The sequence below is a fragment of the Sorex araneus genome, chromosome 4 (genome assembly GCF_027595985.1).
Source record: "Sorex araneus isolate mSorAra2 chromosome 4, mSorAra2.pri, whole genome shotgun sequence".
Lineage (NCBI taxonomy): Eukaryota > Metazoa > Chordata > Mammalia > Eulipotyphla > Soricidae > Sorex > Sorex araneus.
Genome location: NC_073305.1, coordinates 35,435,190 through 35,447,664, shown reverse-complemented (window position 1 = coordinate 35,447,664; position 12,475 = coordinate 35,435,190). Strand labels below are relative to the sequence as shown.

At 54.3% G+C, this 12,475-nt stretch overlaps 1 protein-coding gene across 1 annotated transcript in view; it reads left to right on the top strand.

The window, feature by feature from the left end:
- DCLK3 (doublecortin like kinase 3) overlaps positions 1–12,475 on the top strand; it is a 54,833-nt gene that overhangs the window by 20,182 nt on the left and 22,176 nt on the right. Inside the window, exon 2 of the mRNA XM_055135873.1 lies at positions 9,446–11,316. Coding sequence (XP_054991848.1) covers positions 9,580–11,316 — 1,737 coding nt within the window. The 5' untranslated portion in view covers positions 9,446–9,579. The remainder of the gene's footprint in view (positions 1–9,445; positions 11,317–12,475) is intronic.

Sequence of the window (12,475 nt, the reverse complement as noted above, 5' to 3'; positions counted from 1 at the left end):
GGGAGTCGGGACTGGCCTTTTTATCCACACTGGACTGGTGATGCAGTGTTTTGATGGCATGTCCCATATTCTCCTTGTGAAATCAAGACGTTGTTTGTTCCAACATAAAGGAACCGGATTGTGGATCACTTTGAACTTGCTTGAAGGTGACCCTCGTTCCAGAAAGGATGCCTGGGAGCATCTCTTTGGAGTGCTGGGGACATTGTGAGATATATATATATATATATATATATATATATATATATATATATATATATATATAGGATCTCAGGCCTGCCTCTGGCTGGTGGAGTCCGCACCCTTCCTCCTCCTCCAACTTTTCACCAGCAGAGTGTATGTTTATTAGCCTGGCAGGATCCTTACTTCATTGGAAGTTGGGTCCTCGGAACACTCCCCAAAAAGGCACTGACAGTGACAACAGGGAAAAGTTTGCTCCTGGTCATCCATCTTTCCTTTTTGTTGTGGCTGTCCTCGGGTGCCAGGCAGAAAGGAAGACACTTTCTGGCTTGCATGGAGCACGAAAGGCCTTCAGATAGAAGGGAAGGTTCCCCAGGGGCAGGAGGATGTGGAGCGGGGTGAGTGATGAAGAGTAGCATGCGCAAGATTAGATGGCTAAGTGGGATGCCGGGGATCGAACTCAGGTTGGCCATATGCAAGGCAAATGCCCTACCTGCTGTCCTATCGCTCCCGCTCCAACAGGGGCCCTTTTGAGATGAGAGTAGGTCAGGGTCTTTTTTATTGGGGATCAGGGCTGGTCTCCTGGGTGGTCTCAGGTACTTGGAGGCCCCTCCTGGTGACTACCAGCCAGCCAGGCTGGTGTCTAGGTCCAGGATCCAAAGATGTCATGTTGTTTGGGCCCTGTGGTGCTAGGGATTACCCCGGCCACCCAGGAGGTGCTGGGGGCCTCCAGGCACACCTGGGAATCCTCAGCGGAGCGTGTGGTACTCCGCATTACACTGCACATAAGGCATGTGCCCCAGCCCTCCAACTATCTCTCAGACCCCAGGAAAAGGTCTTTTTAATGGCTGTTTCTCTCTGGGTTGATGTTCTGTTGGCAGCGAAGATTAGGTAGGGACGGGGTTAATTAAAGACCGACATATGACAGGAGCCAGACAGTTTCGTGGTAACAGCTCGCCCTTTTCAACTTCTCCAGCTTTGATCACAGGCCTGGGCCCGGCTTCTGAGTTATGAAATGGTTATATTTTCAAGCCTAGTGAGTGGCTGCGTGCCAATTTTTTTTTTTTTCTGATTCGTTTAGATACTCTCCTTGGGATGTTTGCGTCCTTAAATGTAAGCTCGAAAATGTTTCTCCTGCCTACTATCTGCAGACAAGCAAAACGCATTTGTTCCCAAACAGCCCCTGGAAAACCCCCATCACAAAAGATTACTCAGAGACGTGGAGAAGAATTCTCGCCAGTTTCTCCCCAGCTTCCAGGCAGCAAAGAAGTGGGCTCTCAGCACCGCCCACTGAGACCACAAGTGATCAATCTGGCGAATCCACCAGAACTGTGATGCTGCTAAAATATATCAAGGAACGCTTCCCTGCTTGAAAAAGGAGATCATGTACCATTAGATGCACAGATTTTTATTTTCTAGTCTTTTTTTTGTGTGTGTGTGTTTTGCATTGCCTACTGCCAGACATTTTAGAACACCAATTTCCATTTCTTTTATACAGATAATTTGTAAATGCTTAAAGCGTGATTCTATATAACTATGTCCTCTAGTGGTTTGGATATGAATTCTTCCCTTCCCTCTTCTAGTGTGTTATTATAGCTTTCTAGGAGCGGTGGAGATAATTTCAAAAATCAGTGCTGGTATCAGGCGGATTTTCTTTGTGTTTTAATTAGACATGTGGATTCTGAATTTCAAAAAAGAAAGAAAGAAAAAGGTATGGTCTCTGTGCTGATATAAAGAGATTAGTAAAATACTAATTTTAGCAGTTTTTTTTTTTTTTTAATCCTAGATTTGACAGCCAGTTGCCTAATTAGACAGGAGGAGGCTACCTAATCATTCGGGAAGGCTTTTCAGACTAGTAAACCGTGGCACTGACTATTGCGGGACCGGGTTGTATTAATTCATCTGAATTCTGGCAGCAGACAGGAAGCTGAGTCGCTCAGAGGCAAACCCATTAGAGGTAATAACAGCAGAGTCCGGCGCAGTCACTGAGGTTCCTGGCGCGGCCTGAGAATCGGAGGATCAGAGAGCCGTGTTGTCTGTTTACCTCCCCAGAGGAGCCGAGTGCTTGGATGTGCACGAGCGTTTCTCTTATTATCCTGTACCTGCCAGCTTCCCATTTCGTCTGTTCCTTGTGTGCCGGAGTCACCCTGCAGAGTCCAATTCGGCATCCCTGCATGCTCTTCTGCCTTGAGAGGCGTGCAGGACTGGGAGAAGTCCAAGGTTCTAAGACCCGTTTTCTTCTCTAAAGAAAATGGTTCGAGTGCCCACCCCATATGGAGCCTCCTCACGGCAGCTGCAGAAACCAAGATTCCGAGAGATCAGAGCACATTCCCGGCTCAAAGCTAATCAGAGTGGACCCCAACTAGGGTTTAAACGAGATCTCCGCAGGGGCCTGGTGGGCATGAGGCCCTGAGTTCCGTCTCTTGCACGTCCCCACAGGTGGAATGCCAGCCTGGCGGTGGCTGTACGAGATGCACCATCTCCAGCACACCTGGATGAGGTGGAAATGTGTGTGACTTCATAACTAAGCATGTGACCTCTGTTGAGTTCCACAGCCAAAAGTGTGTGACCCCCTCACCCCGCCCCACTCCTCCCACCCTCATCGCTGAAAAAAATGAAGGCAAGGGGAGAAGAAAATAACTATATTAGTAATATATTAAGCCTTTGACCTGGCATCCAGTATTCCCTTCATGGAATTCTAAAGTTAATCTTTCACAAGAAAAAGATCTATATCACTCCCTGCTGCCCCTGCCTTATCCCTATATCACCACATGATCCTTGAAGAGGTTTTGGGTTGTTTGGGGGCCACACCTGGTGGTGCTCAGGGCTCTGTGCTCAGGGATCACTCCTGGCAGGGCTTGGGGAATCAAATGTGGTGCCAGGACTTGAACCCAGGTAGACCACATACAAGGCAAGTGCCCTCACCTCTCTACTATCCGGTCTGGCTTACTCTCAGACAGTTTGTACCAGTTATTTTTTGTTTGTTTTATTTGCAAAGAAGTGGGGTGCAACTATTATGTGAAGCTTAGAAAGCAAGATAGTGCAAGTATTACTTAAGAATCAGTTATTAGTAAATTGCCATGGTGCCACATAAGGGTACATTAAATTCTTGTGAGTATACGTTAAAAACATGGTGACTCGATGTGGTGGAATATGAGACAGTCTTTTAAAAAATATATGTATATGTATATTTTTAAAGTCATTCACAATGATTTATTGCATTCAATATTCCAACACCAATCCCAACACCATTGCACTATGGGACAGTACTTCTTTACACGCGCTGCTTTGGCAAATTTCTTCATAGAAAATGGAGGTCTCTGATCACGTTTTCTTTCTCCTCAATGATTTCATCTACTTAGGAGGTCTGTTGGTGTTTACCAGTTTACCAGTGCCGCAAGTAGTATCATTCTATTACTTACAACAAGAGCTGGAGGGCTCAGACTTGGTAGATGTGTTTTACAAAGATGTGCTTTGCTAGTGTCCTGTGCTCTCTCTAGGTAGAGAACACTGCATAGTCCATCATTTAGCCAAGAGGGAAAATATTTAAAACCTATGAAGATGATGTGACAACGATGTGGGTAAAAGGCGGAGCTCGGGTGATGTGTAGCCGTGCTGGTATTGGACTCAGGTGGCCATGCTCATCCAGCCCATGTTAAGCGTGGACTTTGGGGGAGGGGGTTATGACTGTCACCTTGTGAGGGCAGGGAAGGTTTGGTGGCAGGTGTGGGGCTGAGGTGAGGGATGGATGGGTGCCGTGGGGTTGGGATGGACAGGGCCTCTGGACCATGGAGATTAAGGATCCATCTGAGAAGTTCAGTTTAGCCCTCAAGCATGGTAATAAGGACCCACCATGACCAGGAGAGCAACTCACAAAAAACGGGGCTTGTTCTGTGTGTGGAGGGATAGATTGGTACTGGAACAAAAAATCCGAAGAGCATTTCTCTTTGGGCTGTGGATGAGGCCAAGTGTCCATATTGACAAGTCCAGGAGGAAGTGAGCCGGAAAATGGGTGCTGTCAAGAGGGTGTTCCCTTGTGTCTTTTTTTTTTGGGGGGGGGCAGAATATGCTGGCATAAGTGACTGAGGACAGGGCTTCAGAATGTTTAATTTTTATTAGAAATAAGCAGAGAGAAGTGTTAGGCCTTCGTGAACGCGTGATGTGGATGTAGAGCAGAGTGGGGTCACTAACCTAGACGGTAGGTTGCATCACACACGGCCTCCGTGTTTCAGTAGCTGGCACGGTGCTCTTGATAACCCCGCAGGGCTCCATGCCAGGAAACGTTTCAGTCTTGTAGCTGGGTGAGTGTGGGCCGGCCTTTGGCTGCCGCGGCAGGTGGGTCGGGGCCCAGACAGGGGAGCACTGCTTGCTCCCGAGCGTGGTGCAGGTGTGGCGCATTGCTTCCTGGTGAGTCCTGGCGACGGAGCCTTTCATTTGAGAGGGATTCTGTGCCCCGCCCGTCCTCCCTGAGTCCCCACCAGCCACTCGGTCTGAGGAGCTGTTTATTTAGCTTTGAAGATCAACATTTTTCCTCTGGCCCGAGAATTTGTATTTTATTTATTTTTGCTTTGCAGGGGGGCTACACCGGACTGTGCTCAGGGCTTACTCCTGGCCCTGCCCTCAGGGGTCACTCCTGGTGGGTTTGGAGGACCATAGGCAATGCTGGGGATTGCACCCAGGGTGGATAAAAAAAAAAAAAGACAAGTGCCTTATTAACCCCTGGACTATTTCTCTCCAGCCCTGCGCCCAGAATTTTAAAGGAGGCTGTAGAGTTTGTGGGAGAGGAGATAAAAATATTTGCATCTGCAGCTGGGGTGCTGGTTCGAAGGGCTGGAGCGCGTCCTTTCATCCCCAGGCCCGACCCCTGCCTTGCAGGTTCCCTGAACAGCCCTTCCTCTCCCCACTCACATCTGCAGGTTGTTTTCTTGATGCTCCCTAGTAAGTGTGGTGCAGATGGAACCCCAAGTTCTGTGGCTCTTAGTTACTCTGGGGAGGTGGGATCTGAGGTCTCCCTCCTGTCCCGGACCGTAGGGGTGTAGAACGAGAGCCTGGGCATGCCAGCGTGTTTGAGGGAGATGCAGTGAGGAAGTAGGCAATGTCAGAGGGAGACAGCTGGAGCGTGGCTGAACACAGCCACACAGAGGCCATGGCCAGCAGACACTTCCCACCTGCGCGTACACACACACACACACACACACAGACACACACACAGACACAGACACACAAACACACACAGACACAGACAGACACAGACACACAGATACACACAGACACAGACACACAGATACACACAGACACAGACACACAGACACACACAGACACACACAGACACCCCCCCGCCCCCCCCCCGCCACTGGATTCTGCATCCCTCAGGAGGAAGTCGTCCTCTAAGCGTTCCCTGTGTGGGAGCTTGAGCTCTGCTGCCATCGTGGGTCACCACGCCACACGTGGACCCCAATGTCGTTACGAGCTCTGCTCACATCTGCTCTGTGTCTCCCTGATGCCCATACAGGACTCGGCTCTGGGACCCTCCTGACTCCCTGATGGCATCACCCGATGCGTCTGTCCTCCTGGCCCTCCCCTGCGCCTCTCCCTGCCCCGGGAGCAGAGTAGCCCCCTTGCTGGGGCTGCGGCTCTCCGCGGCCGGGCTCAGAGTTGAGCTTCTCTGTCTTTCTCCTGCGGCAGGTGCCTTAGGGGGCAGCTCGGGCAGCCTGGCACGGCGCTGGCTTTTAGTGACTAGCCCAGTCATCCCCCCTCCCCGCACAGTGGTGGCTTCCTCTGCTCCAGAGTCTTAGCTGTTGGCTGTGGTCACCTCACTGTCCCTGTGGACAGCCCACCCTGCCCGCTGCAGGCTTCACCAACCTCTCCGGACTGGCGGCTCCCCAGCTCGTCCAGCTGAAAGCCTGAATGAGCCCAGTGCCCACAGCAGCTGTGCTCGCTCCTGACCTGGCCTGCGGCTGCCGTGTGCCTCCTGCCGCCGCTCACGCCTCAGAGAGGCAGAGCCGGCTTCTCTGACCTCAGCAGTGGCCGCGTTCTGGAGCCTTGCCCTCTCCTGCCCTTGCCCGCCCTCATCCTGGGCTCGCGGCCAGGTCCCTTTCTCGAGCCCACCCTGGCTCCTCTTGGCTTGGGCCTGGCACGCTGTCTCGGGGGGATGTGGTGGGGGGATCCTCCTTGGAGAGAAGTCCCAGGAGAGGGAGAGAGAAGAGCAGACGCCCCCTTGCACACGTGTGTGTTTGGAAGTCGCCTTCCTGGGCTGTCTCCCTCGGTTTGGGCACGGAAACACCACCAGCAAATGCTGTGGTGGCCCCGGGCCTCCCTCCCCTCAGACGGGGTTAGAAGGAAAGGGGTGGCCGATGGCTGTGAGTGAGGAAGGAGCTGGGCGGTCGCCTTGCTGGCGACGGCGAGGCCTGTGTTGGCAGCGCTGGGGGTGGCTCGGGAGCGGCCTCCCTTGCCATCTCATCCGACACCTGCGCCTAGGGGAGAATCGTCTCCGAGCAGATTGCGCTGATTGAGATTGAGAAGCAGGGACGTCTGTGTGCAAATACGCTGGGCCACATGGCCCGGCTGGCACCCTCCCCCTGTGCTGGAGGCAGCTATTTTTAACTTCCTTTTACCTTGAAAAGAGGGGGCTAGGTGGCGTGTCATAGTCCCCCTCCCCTGCCCAGCATGATTTGGTGACGCTGGGGCTCACACACGGGCCTGGCCAGGGGGCTGTGGCAGTCAGTCGCTGAGGTTGCCCCTCTGGCTGCAGTGCTCAAGGTGGGCAGGGTGGGGGGGGCGGTCCCACTAACCTTCTCGTTGTGCTGTGCATGTTGTGTTGCGGTGTCAGTGTTCCTGATACAGGGCTGGGGAGGCGGGGGACGGTGTGGGGGTGGGGGCGGGGGCAGGGGGAGTCTCTGATGCTCAGGCAAGTGCTCCCTGGGGGGATCTTTGCAGTGCTCACTAGGGAGTGCACACTTCTCAGTGGTGGTGCCAGTGCTGGTGCGTGGAACCCTTGGGCTGACCTGAGGGTTGAACTTGCTGCCTTGCGCTCTATGCCAGTGGCAAGCACTTGATGCCATTGCACTTTCCCCGGGCCCCTTCCTGTGATGATTTTTCATTTTTTGCATGGATAGCCTTTGTATACAGGTCTAATCGAGAATCCTGAGTTGAGCAAATCTCTCTCTCTCTCTCTCTCTCTCTTTTTTTTTTGCTTTTTGGGTTACACCTGACAATGCACAGGGGTTACTCCTGGCTCATGCACTCAGGAATTACTCCTGGCGGTGCTCGGGGGACCATATGGGATGCTGGGAATCGAACCCGAGTCGGCCACGTGCAAGGGAAACACCCTACCTGCCCGCTGTGCTATCACTCCAGCCCTGAGCAAATCTCTCTTAAAGGGGCTGATAACAAACTAATCTTGGCTATGAATGATAATGAAGTGCTATTTGTTTGTTTTTTGCCCACACCTGGCAGTGCTGGGGCTTACTCCTGACTACTCTGTGCTCAGGGGTCACTCCTGGTGGGACTCAGGGGACCATATGTGGTAGCAGGAATTGAACCCAGATTGGTCATGTGCAAGGCACGCGCCTTCCCCGCTGGACTGTCTTTATTGGGGTCATGGTTCTATCCAAGTTACCATGCTACACCCACTAGCACACTCCACCAGGCCTCCCTGAAGCCTTTCAAAGGAAGCATGTGATGGGTTCCTGTGGGGGCAGGAAATGTGGACCCTGTGAGGGTAACTTTAATGATAGCCACCCCTCTCTCATCCCCTGGTTCACTCTCCTGTCATTCTCCCGTTTCCTTTTGTGAGCCGAACAGACATAGAAACTGGATCAATTTGCCCGTGTGTGTGTGTGTGTGTGTGTGTGTGTGTGTGTGTTGGGGGTGGGGGGCTCCCAAGAAAAGCTCAGAAGGCCCAGGCCAACCCTGACAATACTCGGCCACCGGGCCAGACAGTTCAATGTTCAGGCCTATTAATGTGATCCTGCTTGGGGCCAGCAGTTCTCGGGGGCACTCGGACAACCCTAGCAGTGCTTGGGGATCACCATGACCACTCCTGGGGGTGCTTGGGGCAGGGAGGGGTACGGTGACTGGGTCCTGGTGCATGCACGGCAATGTGTCTGAGGCACGCTGTCTCCTCGCCTCTTGCTTTCGCTCCTTTATTCTGGCTGTGTGCAGCTGATCTGGTTTTACTCATTTATGCAGTTTATCAGGGAGTGCAGTGAGAACGCACACACTCTCATTATGAAAGTGCTGAACATTTCATTACGATGACCTCGTTCCTTTCTTTCCCTTTTGTGATAAAGAACAAGAACGGAAAAACGATTGGAGAACATTTCTGTACCTGAACTCTGTGATCTTCAATTTTCTCTTGCAAGAGCAGCTCCATCAGAATGAAAAAAATAAAATAAAATAAAAATAGCCAGTGTAGGTCTGTGAGGTCTTTTGACATCAGATGATGAAACTCTGCACAATAGCATTCCACTTTATCAATAGCTTACATTATGACCACAATGAAATTATAATACAAAAGAGATTCTGAGATCTTAAAGACAGAGTGAATAACTGGTAATTACTGTGCCCTTACTGATTGTGCTGTCAGGGTTGGTGAATTCACTCTGCTGAGTGAACTGTAATTATTTTCTCATTATGCTTCACAGAAACCCTGGAAGGTGTTATCATGACCACCACACAAATGAAAAACGCGGAAATGTAATTTACCCGGGTTTACACAAATAGAGGCCATGGGAGAATTCCAATTCAGTTCTCTGATTGTAACCTCTTCACATATTGCCTCACCTTAAGTGGATTGAAAGTCAAACTGAGAAAACTTGGCAAAGAAGTGGAAACGGTTTGGGTTCTTTAATGTTCCAGAAGGTTTTGCCCTCTTGTTAGTATTTTTTCTGGGTAGCAAACCTTCTTAGTTGCAGATCTTTGAGAGCTGGCTAAGAGTAGGGTAGCAGGGGTTGTGTTGTCGAGAGGGTCGGCTCTCTCTGAGAGAGGACCCCTGAGGCACAGCCCATCCTAGGGGCAGGGGCCAGGAAGTTGAGAGGCGCCCCCGAGGCCCCTGGTGAACTGTTCTGCTCTCCTGATGTCTCACAGAGGAGCCCCAGGACATGATGATTAGATCGAAAGGTGCCCCGGGCTCAGGATGACCCACGGGAGAGCCCGTGCATAAACTGTCACAAGATCCATCATCTTTGGTAACATTCTGATGAAGGCCAGGGGGCGCTCTCGTGGCCACGTTTTGCTCTAACACTCTGCCTTTGCTTTCCCGTTGCAGGACACCGAGGCCTGTGTGACCATTCTCTCAAATACCTCAGCTCCCGGATCACGGAGCGGAAGCTGCAGGGCTCCTGGCTGCCCGCGGGCCGAGGGAACCTGGAGAAACCCTTCCCGGGGCCTCGCGGCGCCGTCATGCCCGTGTTCAGCCCCCAGCACGGCCTTCACCCCGTCCACCCCGACAGCAGCCCGCTCAAGCCCCGGGTGGTGACGGTGGTGAAGCTGGGCCCGCACCCGCTCCGGAAGATCACGCTGCTGCTCAACAGACGCTCCGTGCAGACCTTCGAGCAGCTCCTCGCCGACATCTCCGAGGCCCTGGGCTTCCCCCGCTGGAAGAATGACCGCGTGAGGAAGCTCTTCACCCTCAAGGGGCGGGAGATCAGGAGCGTGTCTGACTTCTTCCGAGAGGGGGACGCCTTCATCGCCATGGGCAAGGACCCGCTGACGCTGAAGAGCATGCAGCTGGCCGCCGAGGCGCTGTACCCCAGCAAGGGCCGCTCGCTGACGCTCACCCAGCACAGCCGCGCGCCGTCGCCCAGGCTGAGAAGCCGCCTCTACAGCCGGGCCCTGAGATGGGGCCACCACTGCGGGGAGGCCGAGACCCTCAAGGGCAGCGGCGGCGAGGCATCGGGGCCCCCAGCCGCCGTCAGACAGGAGGGCAAGGGCCCTCTGGGGCCGACCTCGGACGACAGGGCGCGGGGCCAGAGGAAGTGGGTGAGGGGCAAGTGGGAGCCCGAGCTGCCCCGGGACGCCACGCTGGAGGAGAGGCACGCCAGCGGGGAGAGGCACCTGGGCCTGGAGATCGAGAAGACGTCGGGGGAGATCATCCGCTGCGAGAAGTGCAAGAGGGAGCGGGAGCTGCAGCAGCAGCAGCAGCAGGGCCCGCAGAGGGAGCGGCTGTCCCTGGGCACCAGCGAGCTGGACCTGGGCACCCGCCACAGCTACGAGGTGGAGAAGCTGGTGAGGACCCGGAGCTGCAGGCGGTCGCCCGAGGCGGCCACGGAAGACGGGCCCCGGGCCAGGAACCCCGCGCCGGAGCTGCGGAGGCCAGGCCGGAGCTCGGCGAAGAAAGAGGACAGAGAGCTGGAGGCTGCCGAGGGGGCCGTCCCGGTCGCAGCCGCCGCCACCACCAAGGCGAAGAAGGATCCCGGGGAAGCCCGGCCCGTGCGAGAGGAGGGCCTGAGGGAGGGCAGGAAGGAGCCCCGGGGCGGCGCTGGCCGCGGCCGCCCTGGCCCCTGGCTGCTGAGGGAGCAGCAGGCCGAGGCCGAGAAGCCGCCCAGGCCCCGAGAGGAAGAGCCGGAGGCCGAGAAGGAGAAGCGGCCCGTGGCCTCGGGAGGGAGGAAAGCCCCGGCGGCCCTGGAGGAGGAGCCGCCCGCCAAGGCCGAGAAGGAGCCCCGGCCCCGGCCCGAGGAGAGCAAGGCTGAGCGGCCCGGCGGGCGCAAGCCGAGGCCCGGCGGCATCATCGCGGCCGATGTGGAGAAGCACTACGACACGGGCAAGGTCATCGGCGACGGGAACTTCGCCGTGGTGAAGGAGTGCCGGCACCGGGAGACCCAGCAGGCCTACGCCATGAAGATCATCGACAAGGCCAAGCTCCGGGGCAAGGAGGACATCGTGGACAGCGAGATCTCCATCATCCAGAGCCTCTCACACCCCAACATCGTGAAGCTGCACCAGGTGTACGAGACGGAGAAGGAAATCTACCTGATCATGGAGTACGTGCAGGGCGGGGACCTCTTCGACGCCATCATGGAGAGCGTCAAGTTCCCCGAGCGCGAGGCTGCCCTCATGCTCCTGGACTTGTGTCAGGCGCTCGTCCACATGCACGACAAAGGCATCGTCCACCGCGATCTCAAGCCCGAGAACCTGCTGGTAAGTACGGGGTCTGCTGCTGGGGGCGAGGGGTGCCTGAAAAGTAGAAGGGCCTCCGACGTTTTCTCTTTGCTGGCGGAATGCAGTTCCCACCCTTAAAACTCCGGGCATCATTTGTAAGTGGCCGCGGGAAGATGTGATTTGAGTCCATTTGGGAGGGGGAAAGAAATCCGCTTTTCAGCCACGGGATAATGTGTCTCCTACCTGGGAACCAAGAATGCTTCCACCTTGACATGGGTCTGGTTTCTGGGGGCATCGGACCACCTCTGGCTTAGGTGACGGGGATGTCTGTGGGCAGCGACTTCCCTTGAGGGCTTCACATCCACCCTCCCATTGAGATCCAATCTGGCCCTTGGGTTAGGGACGTCTTGTCCAGGGAATTTCGAAGAGTTCAGCCTGGGTGTGCAGCCTGGCGAAGAGGCTGGCTATGGAGGCAGGTCGTTTGAGTTAGAATCCTTGTTCTTTTAGTTGCTTACTCTAGCATAAGTCCTTCCCCTTGCTGGATCCCACATTCTCATTTATGGATGAGAAACAGCAGCGATCTCTGTGTCCTGGAAGGGTGAGCAGCCCCAGACGGCCAGTGGGGCTGGCCTGGGACTTCAGGCTTGGCCGTAAGTCCCCTGTTGCGTCAACAAGAACCTCTCAATCTCTCTGACCACACTGGATCAAGACTAAATCAAGGCCCCTTGGTAGGTCCAATTGCAGGGAAGAACAAGATTATCCAAAACTCAAACAAGGCAACCACACGCCCCCTTCTGGCTTGTATAGTGTCTTCCTGACTTCGTTCCTCCTATCTTCTAGATGAGAATCACTGAGTTCTCAGAAGTCTCTCCTTTCCCTGACACCATCCAGCTCAGAGCAAAATCCAACATGTTCCTGAACTCAAGTGTGGGCTTTGCTCGTAGAGGACACTCCCCACGGTCACCCTGGGGACCTGACTGTTCTTATCCTCACTCCCAGCTACCACACATTCCAAATTGACCGCTTCTAACTTCTTCCTCCTGTACCAGGGAAGGCAGTTCTACAACAGACCCAAGCTTGTTTTATCCCCACAGTTGCCCTGAAGCCTAAATTCGGTTCTTCCACATGCTTGGAGATTCAGTAGCTACTTGTTGGGTGAACCAATGAGTGAATAGAGACCGCAGCGTTGCTGCCAGGG